The following is a 17,736-nucleotide window of genomic DNA, read 5'->3' as shown; positions in this document are numbered from 1 at the left end:
AATCATAACCATAAAAAAATTAATGATGGTTGTTGTTCAGTCATCAGTTGTATTTAAAAAAAAAAGAATATTTCACAAATTCTGCCAGGGTATGTAAACGTAGGAGCACAACTGTATATATATAGTAGTGATATAGTCATATGTACCCCTGTTATATTGAAATGAAAATGTAGGCTACACTTTTGTCATAACCTTTAGGTGTCGGTGGCATATTAGAATGAACGTGTACACCTTTCTCATAACCTCAGGTGGTGGTGGCATACTAAAATGAAAGTATACACCTTTTTCATAAACTCTAGGTGGCAGCATACATTTATAAAATGTGAAGGTTTTTCTCATTTTCCCCTATACCATGCGCACGACTGACTTTTGACAATTGTTTGGGGAAAAGAAAATGCGCATTATACACAAGAAATTATGGTAAATGCTACCGTGACGGTTTTCTGTCTCGTACCGCACCGACTGTGCGATACAAAATCTGTGCGACAGAATAATTATTTTTTTCGCTTTTTGACTTCTACGGCTACCCGTTTAGGCAGTTGACTTAATTGTTGACATTTGTCTAGGCACCCGGTAATGGCGGCAGTGTTCCAACCAAGCGATACAAAATCCCACACCAAACACCCAATTTCTATGGAAATCCGTTAATGCAAGAAATTTAACAGTTGATATTTGTGCAGGTAAGCGCTATCGCGGCTGGACTCAGTCTCCTTCCACGAGAGATTTACGTGGTTCTTTAAAATCACCATTAATGATTGGGCAGTCACTCCAGAGACAACTATTTATATACAAACAACTGAAAAGTCAGTTTCCATAACACATCCCCCCTTAACCCCCAGCCATGGCCAACTTGTGCCACCCGGCCTTCAAAAATCAATCGGTGTATCGCCCTAAACTCTGTTTGCAATGACGACGGTCCTTGGGGCCCTAGCAATAGCTGACAGGAAGCGAGCGCTCGGGAAGCCGCTGATGTTTGCATGCTGCGGAGAGCAACAACAATTGCTCATACATCAAGTGCAGCGGCGAAGAACAGCAGCCGAGTTCGTGCCGCAGAATGAAGGTTGCTGCCACCTTCCAGGGAGCGGCAAAACTAATAATGATGCCTAGTGAATGCAAATTCTTTAGAAATGCTGTTGAATGCTGAAGAGCTGATGCTGGATTGAAATGCTGTGCAATTAATTAAAATGGTGGAAAAAAATTTGAAATGTGACATTAAAAAAGTTTAATTTGGAAGTGGTAAATCCTCGAAAAAGCAGAGAAAATATTATATATTATTTAAAATTCAAAATACTTTTGCGGGGTCAGAACAACATCTGTATGAATGCTCTTCCTCATTCAGACAAGAACGGAGGATAATGAGAGTGGCAAATAAGCCAAGGTCAAGCGTGTCACAGTGGAGGAGTGGTGCGTACGCTTGGCTGCGTTACACTTATTGTAAATCAATTGTAATGTCTCAGTGGCGGCTGCCAGACATATTCGAACATCACTTAGATTGAGTTTGAACACGCATTATGAAGTCGTTCAACGGGTCATTTTCATACCAAAAAAAAATAAGTGTTCTTTTGTTTTGCTGACATTTGAAATGCACCCACAGGTCACTTCATTAGGTACAAACTAATGAGATTCAATGCATGAGCTTGAGGTGTTTGTTTTTGTGGTGGTAGTTTGATGCGGTGTGGAATTACACTGGATCATAGTTAACTATTATCTTATGTAGCTAAATAAGGCTCTCAGTATGATGCAGTATAGTTGTACACTATTGCAAACTACAACCACAACATAAACCGTTTGTTAAATTAACAGTAAACATTATACTGATTGTAGGTCAGTTTTAACTTTTACCATGTGTGTGTGTGTGTGTGTGTGTGTGTGTGTGTGTGCGTCAATGGAAAATTTGCAAAGCTGCTTACTAATCTTACTAATAACATTAGTTAGCAAAGCAAGCTAAGGTTTATCCGCTTGGCATGTTTGGCATCTTTCTCTGCAATGACTTTATTGACACAAACAAACTGAGCAGCGCAGCACTCATTTCCACCCAGTGTGTTTTGCAGCCACATACAAGGCGAGGATAATGACTACTTTATTTGCCACCACTTTCTCAGCGGTCGATGTGGTGCACCCGCGCACTGTCGGAGAGGCGCCGTTCGCTCGACAACAAGGAGAAAGTCCTCTTCGTTTGCTGAGCGCTGCACAGGGGAAGATTTCAAACAATTACTTGGAAATGGGTCACAGTTAGGCTTTCATGGCGAGCAAACACGGAACTTTCCTCCTCCCTGACGTACGAAGATTTTTATACAGTCGTGATGTAACACTTTAACATACTTCCTTGACACCAATTACAACTTTCCTATTATGCTGAGGTTTAGCAGCATCTCAGGGCATTTCAGGAATAGCACATAAATACGTGAATAGCTGAGTTTTTCAGTGAACAGCTGAGGACAGATAATACAATTGATCATCCATCTGGAACAATGCATTTTTAGGTCAATATCAACGACATACATGTATTTATTTTTTAGTTGGCACTATCTGACGAGTAGTTTTACATTCTTATAGTTTTATTACACAAATGTTGACTTGGAAAATAGCACTCTATAATATTTTACTTTATAAAAACGTACAGTATAGTAGGCCTACTGGTAAAAAACTTTACAGTTTTTGCATCATGATCAATGCATTGTGGCTCCTTCTGGTATGTGCAACTTGGCCACCGGGGGCAGCATGCAGACACAAATGAGGAAGAGTTTTACAACTAACGCAAGTGACTTAATATGCTGCGGGAATATTAATCATTTTTGCAGAGGATAAAGAATATATGCGTGTGAGTATTGTTTTATTGTCTGTCTACATTTGTTGATGCATGTTTGTGTTCAAATATCCATTGCTTGAAACGTTATAACACCACCATGTCAATGCTATTGGTTAGCCTGTCTATTGTGTTTGGCATTGTTTGTTAACGTTACGCTAAGCTGACTTTCTAAGGCTAAACTATGTGGTTGTTTTTTAAAAAAAAAAATGTGTAATTCTCTTTGATAGATGTTTAGTCTGACGGTAAACGTCAACTGAGATTGGCATTAAAAACAGTTTGAGGTGTCTTTTTTTGACGAATTGCTCACAACCTGCCAAACTGCTGCTCATTGTGAAGTGAGTTGAATTGAGTTCACTGCCACTATGCAACGCTCTTATCTCGATATTATTTCTCATAAGTCAAAGCAAAAAATCAGCGGAATGATGGCTCTTAGCTAAAAAAAAAAAAAAAAAAAAAAAAAAAAAAAAAGGTTAGGTCACTTGTATTATAAGGCACCACTGTCCATATATTATGATTTTGAACATTTAATTGCAGAAAATGAAAATGGTGGCAATATGGTCTCTTAATTCTTTCCAGAGGTGTATTTATACATTTACATACAGTATATACTGTAGTGCATGTCGTTTTGTCAGGACCGTGTCTCTGCGTGAAACCATTGAGTGTTGTCCTTGAAAACATGTTGACTGCAGCTGAGGAACAATCGCTTGACTGGCCGTCACGCCAGTCAAGCGGTTGTTCCTCAGCCGGCGTGAGCTGGCCGTCACGCCAGCTCACGTCCGCCTCATTGAACATGAAGCCAAGGTGTGTGGTGTTTTCCGCCGCTGTTGTTCAGGAGGCAAAAAACAAAACAAAACAGAACAAAAAAAAAAAAAACCTCTTCATCAACAGCCTCCAGCCACATCATGGACATTCCATGTGAGGATTTGTGATGTCGGATGCAGCTCGTGTACACAAAATGAGGGATTCAGTTTTTGATGACACCTGTGAAGCGCAATCGCTCCCTTTACTTTATGCACCGCGAGGTCTAAAATCCTCCATGCCGGCCGCCTGCGGGCTACGCGACAGGGAACTGGCATTCTGATCCAGTCTGTGTGCATGTGTGTGTTGCTTACACAACTGACTGTATTGTGTCTGGCATTTGCATTAGGGCCCGTGAAATCCAGCCCACTGCCTCGCAGACCGCGCAGCACTGTGAGAACAGTAACTGCTGTGGCTTAGCTGTTGCCATGTTGCAGCTACATCACGTGCTTCAAAGCTGATTTTCATGTTTTTGGGACATCACATAAAAAAAAAATAGGTGTGAGTCTATGAAGAAAACTGTTTGATTTCACTTGAATTTATGTCACATTAAACAGTTTACAATAATAGGGGTTAATAATAATAAGGTAAAAGCGCAAGTCATTAGCACCACACTAAGAACGTTTATATCTGTAATTACTCATTAATAACAGTTAAATTTTTCAGTGACCATGCTCGTAAATCAAAACACTCGTATCTCAAACAATCTTTTCCCACTGAACTGACCGGAAATACCATTAATCCGTTCCAGCCCCCCCAAAAAAAGACAAAAATTTATAATGTGTTTTATTTTTTTTAACCCAAACTCACTACACTTTTGTTCAGATCATCATGCAATTAAACCGTAGCTGTGCTAGTTATCGCAGCATAGATGGAAAGCGCGATATCCTAAATTTTCATGTTTGGTTACATGACATTTGGAATGCAAGCGCGAGGGCACTTGTGTCGTTAATTTCAGTTGACAGCAGAGGTCAATGCTGCCCAAAATGGCCGAGCCCCCTGATAAAAATGTTTATGTTTCCTTCCCCTTAAACAGTCAAAATTTGTCACTTTAACACAATTACTACTATACTACTGTCCCGGGTTTTGATGCCATTTTGTGGCGTCACGAGCTGTGGGTCGTGACCGAAAGAACAAGATCCCAGATACAAGCGGCTGAAATTAGTTTCCTCCGCAGGGTGTCCGGGCTCTCCCTTAGAGATAGGGTGAGAAGTTCGGTCATCCGGGAGGATCTCAGAGAAGAGCCGCTGCTCCTCCACATCAAGAGGAGCCAGATGACGTGGCTGGGGCATCTGATTGACGCCTCCCTGGTGAGGTGTTTGGGGCACGTCCCACCGGGAGGAGACCCTGGGGATGACCCAGGACACGCTGGAGGAGACTACGTCCTTCGGCTGGCCTGGGAACGCCTCGGGATCCCCCGGAAGAGCTAGATGAAGTGGCTGGGGAGAGGGAAGTCTGGGTGTCCCTGCTAAAGCTACTGCCCCCGCGACCCGACCTCGGCTAAGCGGCAGAAAATGGATGGATGGATGGGTGTTACAGAAAGAGGACAAAATACACCCAAAAGAAGTGAATCAGTGCATTTGTTTGCGCAAATAATTGAGCATTTGTTAAAAAAAAAAAAAAAATCAGCTAACAACCTTATGTATCACTACAACATATGTCCTTGACAGCAATTACTACTTTTTTATCAGTCAGGGCTTTGATGCCATCTTGTGGTATGTTACAGCATTATAGAAAAAGCACAAAAATATGCAGCGACCTGGAAAGAGTAAGCTTTTTCATTATATAGCTCAAGAAAAATAAATGTGAATTTGTGAATAGCGAACCACGACTATGCGGGGGTTCACTGTAATCAGGTCAGGGAATGGGCTTCAAATCGTGAAAATTGTGCTTGAAGAAACACCTGGCCGACTCTGAGGTAGCCATTATTGCGTCACAAGGACTCTTTAACACGCTATCATGCGCTCATATGAAAGACATCCCCCTGAGAATCCATGATTATGGGCAATGAATCAGGGTAGCAGGCGAGCCAGGCCTTGTCTTGTCACCGCGGGGAGGAATAGCCATATAATAATGGAGCCATCACGTGGGCGGCTCTCCACTTCAAAGTGGAGATGGCGAGAATTTGCAGCCCTCAGCCGCTGATTGGTCCCCGGTGGGCACTCTCACACGGACGGCTTCGACATGCTGTAACACACATCAGCGTGGCTGCGGAGCATCAAAAAACCTTACCGATACCAAAGGAAACAGATGGCCGTGACCATTTCGGACACAGCTGTAAATTGTCATTTTATCTAGGAGACATTAGAGTTCAAGAGATCCTGTGAACACGTCCTCTTGTTGTCTTTGTTCCAACGGGTCACTACAGTAAGTAACGCAGGGTTTTTCCGAGCTCAATTTGAGGCCGTAGTGGTCCCATCCTAATCATTTGCAAGCTTGCGTATGACCCTGACCCCCAAACAAACACATTTTCTCTGAAGTATATTTGTTTTCTTATAAAAAACTAACAACCCTATTACTTGAAATATAACAACATTGTATGTGTCTACAATTGAACAGCAACTTTAACTTTAGCTAAATTTGACCCTGTTAACTCATTCACTGCCAGCCTTCCCAGTTAACATGGATATTTGATTTCTAAAGCCGTCAATGGCAGTGAATGTGTTAAATGGTCTTGGAACATTGGCTTGTGCAATTTCATTGACACACTTCACAGCTATAGGCAGAAAATGTTGTCCTCCGAGTTTTATATAATAAATATTTTCATGCACACCTAGGTCACAAAGATTTTTATGGTCACTTGACCAACATCAGCTCTGTATTTTCCTAACGTGCTTGGTTACATATAAACAATATCTTGTTTAAAAATCAGCGTAATCATCCGACATGTTTGTAATAGGAATGCAAATGATTTGGGGCTCCAATGCTTCATCTTCTTCGACATTTTGTGAGCAACTTTCAACTGTTTTTGGTACAACGCCACCCCGTCAATTGCAGTTACATATGACACCCAACTTAGTTCAACACTTGTCAAATAATAACGGGTTCAGTGCTTTTAGAGCCAGAGTGGACCCAAAATTAGGCGACAGCATCAGTGTCCAAATTTTATATGCAGGGAAAAAAAACTGAGATGTTTCTTAACATTATCAATTTTGAGGTTCAGTTTTAAATCACTGGATCCCCTTCCTGATGCAACATTCTCCTTTATCCTCAGCAAAGATTTCTAGTTGATAATAGTTGTTAGTAGTTTGGCCATTGGCCAGGAACCACACCTGCGCTAGTTACACTACTCTTCCTCTCTGCAAACACCTCAATCCATCAAAATAGTGTAACTAAATTACAGAAAAGCATGTAAAAAGAACCTCATATGTTTCATGCTTATTTCATGTTTGAATGTTTTAACCAGCTGCTCGTGTCAATACTTCCAACCGAATGGGTGTGCTCGAGACTGTATGAAAGAAAATAAAAGAAATTTACAACAATATACTGTGTTTGAGCCAACTTTTTCCCCTAGACAGGAAGTAATAAATATTGAAATACAGTAATCCTCCCTCCATTGCAGGGGTTACGTTCCAGTCCAAAATAACAAGTCAGGGCAGCAAGGTGGGCTAATGGTTTACCTCTCAGTCGGGAGGTTCCGGAATCTCAGCGACCTTGCATGTTCTCCCGGTGATTGAATGTTTTTTTTTTCTAAATCATCCATGTTGAGTGGGATGAAAACAAACATTGTTCATCGGTGTGAATTTGAGAGTATGATTGCTTGTCTTGTAGCCCTTGCAATTGAACGTCTCCAGCGTGTAACCTACCTCTCGCTCAAAGTCTGGGATAGGCCCGAGACCCTCATGAGGGAATGCGCCAGAAAAAAATAAGTCTAATGTTAAAACAGCTTGTGGGACGGAATATTTTAAGGCTTAAATTATTTAAAAAATCTTTTTGGTCTCACTATATCATGGATTTCCAGCTATGTGGGGCGGTCTGGAAGTTAATTCCCATGATGAACAGGACTCACTCCCCTCTACGGGCAATGTCCAACGGCATCTCTGAATGGATTGTGTTTGACTTGGAAGCATTCACAAATGGTATCCTACTAGAAAAAAAGCCTTCTTTTAATGGCTTTTCTCAATGGCTCCGAGCTCAATCAAAATTAGGAAAGCTACAAGATGTGCAGCTTGTTTCGGATTTGTAGGCACTGACTCCATACAATTGTCTCTTGTGAAATATTGGACCTTTGGTTTCACGTTTCTGCCAATACAGTTGTTTTTCCTCACATCTCCCATAACCTTTTTCAACCCCACGTCTTTGTTTTTTTTTTTTTTAATTACTTACATAGTCGATTTGCAGACAAACCCTGCTTTTTTGGGGGACTGTTTTCATGCGTCCACTGCAGAATGAATCCTGCCACATGTTGCCGTCCTTCCCTGCCATCCTCTAATCCACGATGGCTCAGCAACAGTTTCTGTCTTGGCTGCATGCTGACACTATCATTCTTCTTTCCCGCCTGTGCAGAAAAACCGATGGCGCAGGGCCCCCCGGGCGGCGTTATCGGGATCCTCGGAGGCGTCGTGGCCATCGGCCTCATCATCGGCGTGGCCGTCACCGTGGTCATGGTCCACCGGCGCCAGCAGAAGACCCGCACGGAGACAGATAATGACCTGTGAGTAGCGAGAGCTTTTGCCAAAAGAGTGCTGTCGGGCAGGGGGAGGTAGGCCGGGAGATTAGATGTGAACTCATGTCGTTCCTCCAGAGAGACGAGGGCTTTGAAAGGCACAAAAACACCATTCGCCAGGAGTTAATAGTGCAACGAGGCCGCCGCCTCCAACCCATTCATTCTGAGAACCATGCTGTTACTCAGTGTGATGGCAGAAAAAAATGGAGGAAGACTTTTAAGTGGTTTGATAATATTATTTTCTGGTGAATATTCACGCCGGGTGGAAATGAGTGAGATATTCGGACCTTCCTTGTAATTCTTGAACAGTGATTCCCAACCACAATGTGCTTTGAGAGATCATTGTGGGAAATTATCCAATTTTAGTTAATTGTTCCAAAAATGATTTATTTACTACAAACAATGTAGTTTTGTTCACCTATCTGTGCGAGCGGTAATTACCGGTAAATGCTTTTCCACTATAGAGCAGAAGGTACAATTAACCCCTGTATCCACCTGCTGCCATTCATACAACAGAACAAAAGCTTTGTATTCAACTAAACAAGCCCAGATTTCACACTAAGTACATTTCTGAGTTGCGATCATCATTATTTCAGGATATATACATTTGTGACATTTTTGTTTGGGGGTTAGTAGAGTTCAGTCCTGCCGGCACAACGTGGTACTACACCGAAGCCATGCAAATCTCTAAATTTTGATTTGCCTGTATACTGTAGAAATACATAAAGGATCATTTTAAAATGTGCGATATACTGTAGCAGGGTCGTTAAGTTAATATAAGCTCTTTTGTTTGATCAAAGAATTTTAATCAAAGATTAATTCTTCAGTTTGACTTCCTTAAGCCGCCTTGACAAAGATCTGTTTAACATTGTGAAAAATTGTTTTCCAATGCAAACAGGTCTTTAAAAACGCAACGAGTGGATCAATTTGCTATTTATTGTTAGCGTTCCAGTGTAAGATTTTTAAGACGGGCAGCTTGCTTTTAAAGTTTATCGGCTAATCTGCCTTTTTACAAAGCTGGGTTCATAAACTCTTCAACGTGGCCAGATGCTGCACAGCTGAGGTAACAGAGGGATGCAGCTGAGAAGAAACAAGCCACTGAGCTAAAATTATTCCAAATGTTGTTTGTGAAAGTGGAGGGGGGAAAAAGAAAGCCATCTGTTTGTTGCGGAGAGAATCGCGAAAAGCTATGAGGACCAAAGCGTGAGAGCTCACGTCGCATCTCACTAATTGCCCCTGCTGCAGACACCTGGTCTTGGCAGATAGCTCGTTGCTCGGTTGCCAAGGTTACTGCCATGCTCTCGTAAAAAAATGCAAAGAGCACTCCTTGCGGAAAATGTCGTGGCCAAATGTCTCGGAATATTTACAAAACGAGCGCACGCATACCACTTACAAAAGGTTCGGGATTTCTGGCTTTCAGGTGAAATTTCAGGATGAACCTAAAATGCACTACAACCTTTAAAGGTGAACTTAATTTGACTTATAAACTTATGAATCCACCTGTTCAACATTTCAGTACTTTTTGCACAACTTGCTGTTCTCTAACAAGATGCTTCATGGCAAAATTCAGGCGCTTGATTCATGAATGATCTTCCCCGACATCCAAAGCTTGTCTCTCAGTCGAGATGTACCACTTCAACATACTTCCTTGACACCAATTACTGTGCTATTTAGATAGGGCTTTGGCAAGCAGAAAAAACAACCAATAGATGAGTTTTTAAACAAATAGCTTTTGTTTCCACTTTCTTCTACTTCCGAGACACATAGTGTTTATATGATATACTGTATACATACTCTGTTCAAGTGGGAGGTGCCTAAACGTGATTGACCACCTAACCTTAATCTTCTACTCAAAAGTTGTTCTGACCTCAAAGCCAAAGTGTTGCAATGCCGGCATCTGCAGGGATGTGTCAGTCTTTACAGAAGTTTACAAACCGGAATTTCACGGACTAGCTGGGCGAGACCCTCTTCCACACGTATCCGTTAAAAAACGTACTTGACAAGTATTTACGCCAATGGCAGTAAACAGTTGGATTCCAGATGACGATTCTAAACGTCCACGGCAGTGAATGAGTCATTGGTCAGAAATTTACTTATTACAAAAAAATTGTGTTTGAATGCCAGTGATGTATAGTCACAGTCAGGACAATTAAGTGCTCCTCCACTGGATGGCAAAAGGTACACATTAACCTTTGTGTCCACCTTTGTTGTTTGGTGATTTGCCATGAGAGTTTTTCTAATGTAAATAATATGCCTTGGCTCAAAAAAGGTTGGGAAACATTGATTGTAAAGGAATTGTAGTAGCCTCTTAACACCCCCCGGCCACCACCACCACCACCACTTTCTGTCTCCCACTCCCGCCCTCTGCTAATCTGTCTTTTCTCTCTCACTGTGACGTGGAAGTAACTGCTGTCTGTCTGTCTGTCTCCCGCTCTCGCCTCCCTCAGCATCGCCGTTGCGGCTGTTACTGACAGTTGCGTGACACAGGCTGCAGAGAAGCCAGAGTCCGCCACAAGGAAAGTAGAGGCACCTGACCCCAGTCTGTCCCCCGCTGAGCCCTGCCCCCCCGGATCCTCTATTCTCTTGCCCGCCTCCAACGGCGGCCTGCAAGTGACGTACTTGAGCACGCCGCTGTGAGAAAAAAAAGAACAAAAAAGTGGGCCGCCTCGTCTTAAAATAAAAAAAGACAAAAAAAAGGCGCCGCATGTTTGATGTCAAACTTTGTTCAAATAATACTGTCTCGTTTGATAAACTTCGATAAATCAGACTTCATTAAAAGCCTTAAGAGGACTATCAAGCTCCAAGTTTATCTGATTGGGCGAGCTCGGGCAGACTACCGGCAAACATATCAAATCAAATTGCTAATCAGAGGAAAATCATCCATGATCTGATAGAGGATTTGGCTGCTGTTATCTTCCCATGAGCCCAATCTCTCCGATAGTCATTTGTTAAGAGTAGTGCAACCTCCTCTCCTTTTGTCTGCTGTTCTTAGACCCCCTCCAGCCTGCCCTCGCCGTTCCACACCCTATCAGTCGCCGTGCATGATTGCCGTCGCCAATGCATGACAAGAGTTGTGTCCGTGGTGTGTAACTGTGCATGCGCTGTCATCATAAAACGACTTAGAGCTTTAAGTGTCCACTTTGTTCAGTGTCTTATGATGAAATGTGTTCACATGTTTAATCAAGTGAATGTTGGAGATTATTAGTTGTATTAAGTGGTGGGCCACGCATTTCTTTTTTATCTGGGCCTCCAATGACGATTTAGCCGACTTAATCCACCGATTAATAGCACCACTATCACGTTGCAATACTGCAATATGACTGCACGCAACTGTGTCATGTACAAATCTGGAGCAGTTCAGAATTGATATTTATTGAATATACATGGCAAAAACTTTGAAAGTTAAAAAAAAAGAAATGCATAATACACACCAGGGAGCTGATTATATTAAAGGGGAAGTTTGCATTGTTAAAACTGCTAGCAAAATTTGAATGTACTGCTGTGTGTTCACTAATCCCCCGTCAAGAATCTGACTCAAGAAACGCCCCTGAAAGTGCGTATTCGTGATACCGTAGTCACAGAGAGCACATATCCAACTTCAATGAAACAGTCGCACTAGCAGTACTAAGCTAGCATTAGCGCTGTAAACACTCCGGCATTAAGCACAGCTGCTACGTTGGTAAAATGACTTATTTGTAATTATAACACGAAATGTTATCGGATACATTTTTTTTTTTTGGAGGGGGGGAATGTGGGCCTACAATCATCAATCAAAAGTGTTGATGAACGTACCCGTCGAGGAGAAATGTTGCTTTTTCCACGTCGCTTCTGAATCGTGTCAACTGCCAGAGGTCTCTTCGCTCGCCTTCTGTCTGCGAGCATGCCCAGTTGTCTGCAAACAAGGGTGGGCATTTTTTTTTTTTTCTGAGGTGGATATTCCGCCCTAGCTTCAGCAAAGCTCCTGAAGCCCAAAGTAACAGGTCAGCATGAGGCAGCGGGGCTGTGTCCGCTACAAGTGTACCCCGTGAGTGCACTGGCAAATGATTGACACCTCGTCTGTTTCTAATTGGTTGTTTTTCCTCAAGCATGATGGATTAAAAATCCAATTAGAGCTACAATAAAATTGCAAACTTCTTCTTTAATGTGCGCAGATCGCTTCGGATGTGTTTTGCTCGTCGAACTTGGTTTGACTGACTAATCAATCAGAGGATGGAAGAATTCTGATGTTAATGCGAGGTGTTAATGCGAATTTGAAATGTGATTGGTTCAAGAAACAGTCCCATTGCTAACATAGTTTAAGTTATATTTTAAGCTCATGATTCTGAACTCCCTAGGCAGATTGGATTCGCATGGCAACACATAGAGGCTGAAATCTGATTGGACAGAATTTGTCAGAGAAAATATACAACATTGTATGTGGATGTTGGATATTTTTCTCGACTCAGTGCAGCCAAGAGAACCACGAAGAAATGAAGATAACAGACTGTTGGGAATAAATGAATACTATTTCATAGAAAAAATATTAAAATTTAGGTTGTAAATATAGGTCATTGCTTCAAGATGCAGAAGGGACTGTCAAACTCTCAACGTCGATACCAACATGGCTGATTGTGTTTGCCCCAGCCACGCGGCACACTGCGAGACTCGCCGTCGGTCAAGGCTAATAAATCATGCGGCCGTTTAGTGGCCCGAACGTCGAATGATTATCAAAACAGACAGGCGTTTGTCAAAAGCGATAGTCTGAGGCGAATGTGTTCATCGCTCTTGCACACCTCCTGTGTGATTTATGACACCATCCCTGCCTGAAAATGCATCGGCAATTGTAAGCGTGGCATCGGCGCACCCCCCTCGCCAAATGAATTTGCTCACTCGCCTTCCTGACATTGACACAGTTGCAGACGTTCGGCAGTATAAATCACTTTGACGGCGCCATCTCTGCTAAATTCTAAACGCGGCATGGGAAACCCTGGTGACGCTGGATGTCGTCAACAGACTTCCACAGCTGGGACTGAAAGGACACGTGACTTGAGCGGGAAAGAGGATGTTGAAGATACAAAAAAAGAAAAAGACGATGTTGAATAATGCACAAGTGCTTCCAAGGGGATGTTCACACCTGGTCGTCGACATGCGCACACACCACAGTCTGAACACGATATCAACCACCAAAATGTTCTTACTGGAATTTAGTAGGGAAAATGTAGGGGGTAGGAAACCGAGCGTGCCGCAAATCATTGAAACCCCCTCCCCCAAAATGTTAAAAATGTCCTATTTTAATAGTTTCAATCATGAATATACCCCAAACTATGATCCCAAAACACTTTAATATCATTTCAAACTCTTCTTAAAAAATCATGGATCATTTGTTTTTTTATTAGCGACTCAGCAGTGCAAAAACATACATGCGGCAAAGTCCCTCTCAATCTTACAACAGTCAAAGATGCATCACTTAAACATACGTCAATGACGCAGTAATTACTTTCCTATTAGCCCAGGCTTCGGAGGCACTTATGGCATCTTAGGGCGTTCCAGAAAGAGCAAAGAAATATGCAGAAAACTGCAAATAGGTGAGTTCTTATTGAATAGTTGATATAACTGTAGGTTCCACAGAAAATAATGCGAATAGAGCAACTGTAAACACTTCTATTTGACTGTTTTGTCGTATCACTGCAACAAAGATGGATAGAAAGCAAAACTATTGCTCTGAGTCAATTGTAACCAGACTTTTAAAATGCTTGTGACGCTTTAATCTGACCGCATCCCACCCTTTTAAAGTTGGATTAACGCACGCAGCCTATTCCACTGGAAACCAAAATTCCTCTTGCGTGTATCCCCTTCCAATGATCAAACATTGGAGGCAGCTTCAGCTCCAATCTTCATGGTTCAGTGTAAAACCACTTAATTCACAAGAGAAGACGCGGTGAATAGACTGAACACGCTCCAGTGAAACCCCCAAAAGTGAAAATCTATGGCTCACTGCAATCCTAAAAATTGAAATAGAAATTACACTCACGCACTTTTCAAAACACATTCTAGACAGAAATGCATCAATACTGTAAATATACAGACTGTACCTGTTTACTCACTGGGACAAAATACAGTGCTATGATGAGTAATAGTGTACTGCATAAATGAGCTAATTTTGAACAAAATTTCGATTTAAAAAATAGATTTGTTGAAAGTTAAAATCTGCAAGTAGTTAGGGCCACGGAGTCTGAACCGCTATATTGCCATGGCGCACCAGTACAGATGTACTGGTGCGCCATGGCAAAAAAATACTTAATGCATGTGTTTTAAATTGTTATTTTCCCGTGGTCGTAAAATCACGAACAACAAATATGAAGTAATATTTAAGTCAAAGTAAGCCATCATCTTTTTAATACATTTTTATCAAACATTGTCCACAATTTAGTGGGTACATTCATAGCATTTAGTCCCCTGATAATTGCTTGCACATAGAAATCTGGTTTTTATTTGTCTTTTTTTTTTTTTTTTTTTTGCTTTTTGTTGTTTGGACTTTCTACTGTTTTGGATTTTAGAGGAAATAAGTTGTTGTGTCATCTTGCACACTAACTGATCAACAAGCGATGATGACAACATACGCTTACTGGCTTCGCAAGACAATAACGTGTGCTCCTCAACACTCCAAATATTGACAGTTCTCTGCTCATTACAGTGTGATCTTGTATCCAATCCTGCTAATTTCTCGTGAGAACAGGTTGCACGATTCTCACACGTGGTCCGAGAGCGCTTGTTCACAGTCGCCATGGTTTCCCGACGTCATCGCTTTATTGAACACATCTTGAATATGATTCCTTCTGACGACACGTGTCGGTGCAGGTGTGAACTCGCAAACGCGCGTTAACACCAGGTGTGAACGACAATAAGTTCTTGTATGCAACCTTTGTTATGCTGACCTCCTGTAGCTTGAAGCTGTCTACCAAAGTGTCACAATGTAGTTAATTGGTCCTAAACTGGTGCTTGAATGTGAAATGCTGTAGATGCGGTGTTATCATCTTGTCGTAGCAGTCTATGTGTAATCTACCAATGCCTGAGGTCGGGATGTAAACCGGCTGTGTATAATTGTAAAGTTAAGTGTTCTGCTCCAAAGCCAGAATTTGTTTTTTGGGGATAAACGTGTGCAAGAACAAAAGACATTTGTTGCATTCTTGTGTTTTTTTTTTTTTTCTTGTAGCAGTCCACGAGACAAAGCACGAAAGTAATTGCCTCCTGAAGATCACATCGCTTTCATTGCTGGCGTGCAATTAAAAGTATCATTAGCATTTAAATTGCCAAATAAGATTGTGATCAGCAGAAATCAATGAGAGCAGAAAGAGGGTCAGCCCCAGCGTTCGGCAGTGTTGTTCCGCCCTCGTCAAACAGCGGCACCGTGATCCCCACAGGGTTCACCCTGATTGGCTACTGTAAAAATGGCACCTGCGGGTCATAACTGTTGGTCAAGAGAGGGCCTCCTTTTTGTGAGTGCCTTGTAGGTCCTGGCCCGTAAATCTCCCGCCCAGATTACTCCTCTCAATTTGGGGATTAGCAATGTTTTCCCCTCGCTATCCCCCTTAAATCTCCCCTTAAGCTGCCCTGAGCTTTTGGTGTCCAGCCGAGCGTGGTGAGCGAGAGATCGTCAAGGTGGACGCCTGAGTGCAAACCTGGATGGAGCTGGCGCTTTTCCCCCTGCCCTCCCCCGCCTGCCACTTCCTACTGGCCGCAGGCGTGTGGCGCTTGTCAGCTTCCATTAGTGTCGCTCGCCCCCCGAACGGCTGCCGCCCTCATTACTGCAACGTGGCACAGCTGAGGTGTAGGGAAGTTTAGAAAGGACAACGGACTTCGACTACGTGACATGTATGCTGCGCGCATACGAGTTAGCTTGATCAACTTTGTCCAGGGACGAAATGGCTGCTAAATATTTGACGTGTGGAAGAGCATTTATTCAGAAAGTATCCATATATATTACTGTTACTGTTATTATGTAGTTATTGCTACATAATTGTATCCCGCTGGGGTCTACAAAATTAGAAATACATGTTGCATTGTTGAAAAAAGTGCATACACACATAATAAACATTGCTATTATATCACAACTTTATCTTGGAAAAACATGACTTCTCATTATATTACAGTTTGTAATCCTGAAAAAATGTCCTCTTTCCACTTCTTCTTTAAAAAAAACTAAAATAATTTATTCTCCTGACGTTAAAAATTAATCTAAATAAATCTGAAATTGGTTTTATAACTTTACGACTTTCTCGAAACTAACTTTAATTGACATTGGATTTTAATATGACATTTAGGGGTACACTTGGTAGTTGGTGTTGGTATTATGAGCGGGTACTTGGGAATTTTTTTTTTTCTTCTAGACGTGTCACTGGACCCCAAAAAATTATGACAACCCCTGCTTCAGGGTACACTCATGTACTTTTTTTGAACATGGATAAGGTACAAACGCTTACCTCAGAGTCCAACCCTTGTATTTCACCATTTACTATTGCATTTCAGCTGACCATATTATTGGAACCCGATGGTTTTATGGTACCTAAACCTATGCAAACACATAAACGACCGTGGATTTTTACTTATGACATTAAAGGCCAAACGCTAGCCACTATCGTACTGAGATGCTGGAAAATTGCAGCACAAGAGCCTAAAAGCAAGGCATGGATCCGCCTTGCCAGCCACGCGGGATATTGCTGCAACCGTGTCACAAGGAGCCGGTGGAGTGATGTTTTGATGTTTGGTCAAAATGACCCCTGCATAATATGTGGCGTTTCTAACGGATCATTTCCTGCCTTGGTATAGAAAAAAGAACCTAGCATGTTACAGTTGACAACACACAATTGAATCTTTAACTGCACTTCAGTGGCAGTCAGTATACGAAAAGGCAGGACGATACTGTCACATATCCCATCTATTCGGCAGAGCTGTCAAAAGTACTCACACTCTGCTATAAAGTCCAAGAACAGGTACAGGTAAAAAAAACATCACGCCAAAACGTTCTTTGCACGCAATATTTTGCTCTTTTATTAACTTGTGTACATAGTGTTCAAATTGAGAAGCGTTAGCTCAGGCTTTTATGCTATCAAAACAATGTGTTCCCATAGCTTTGCTAATGTGAATTGACTATGAAAGATTGCTAATTTGGCTAAGGGTAGTAAAATGAGAAAAAATGGAAAAAAAATTAACTTGTATCTCAAGGCACTCGTGTACAGATTACCGAAAAATCTACTTAATTTAAGTACAGGTAACAGATTTGTACTTGCGATCCCGCATTCCCCTACACACTGCCTCTGTATAGCTTTGATCCGAGCTCCAAAGGTGGAAAATTGTCGATTTTGTTCCCCCATTCCCTGTCGGTGTCGTTTTTACAAAACAGTGACAGCTTGTACAGGCAGCGTAAAAGGGTCTGTTGACTCCTACTGTACCCCAACTTCCCGAGACGGGACGTCCTTTAGGCAGG

General features: G+C 42.0%; 1 protein-coding gene across 5 annotated transcripts in view; it reads left to right on the top strand.

Moving 5' to 3' along the window:
• Positions 1 to 17,736, top strand: part of nectin1b (nectin cell adhesion molecule 1b) — a 195,858-nt gene that overhangs the window by 150,210 nt on the left and 27,912 nt on the right. For 4 of the 5 annotated variants that reach the window (XM_061682730.1, XM_061682729.1, XM_061682733.1 and 1 more), the window contains 2 exons: positions 8,114 to 8,261; positions 10,721 to 10,791. In XM_061682730.1, coding sequence (XP_061538714.1) covers positions 8,114 to 8,261; positions 10,721 to 10,791 — 219 coding nt within the window. The remainder of the gene's footprint in view (positions 1 to 8,113; positions 8,262 to 10,720; positions 10,792 to 17,736) is intronic. The other variant, XM_061682731.1, reaches the window with a different exon arrangement.

Source organism: Phycodurus eques, chromosome 7 (genome assembly GCF_024500275.1).
Source record: "Phycodurus eques isolate BA_2022a chromosome 7, UOR_Pequ_1.1, whole genome shotgun sequence".
NCBI classification, from domain to species: Eukaryota; Metazoa; Chordata; class Actinopteri; order Syngnathiformes; family Syngnathidae; genus Phycodurus; species Phycodurus eques.
Note: the sequence above shows the minus strand (reverse complement) of the source record. Positions and strands in the feature narration are given on the sequence as shown.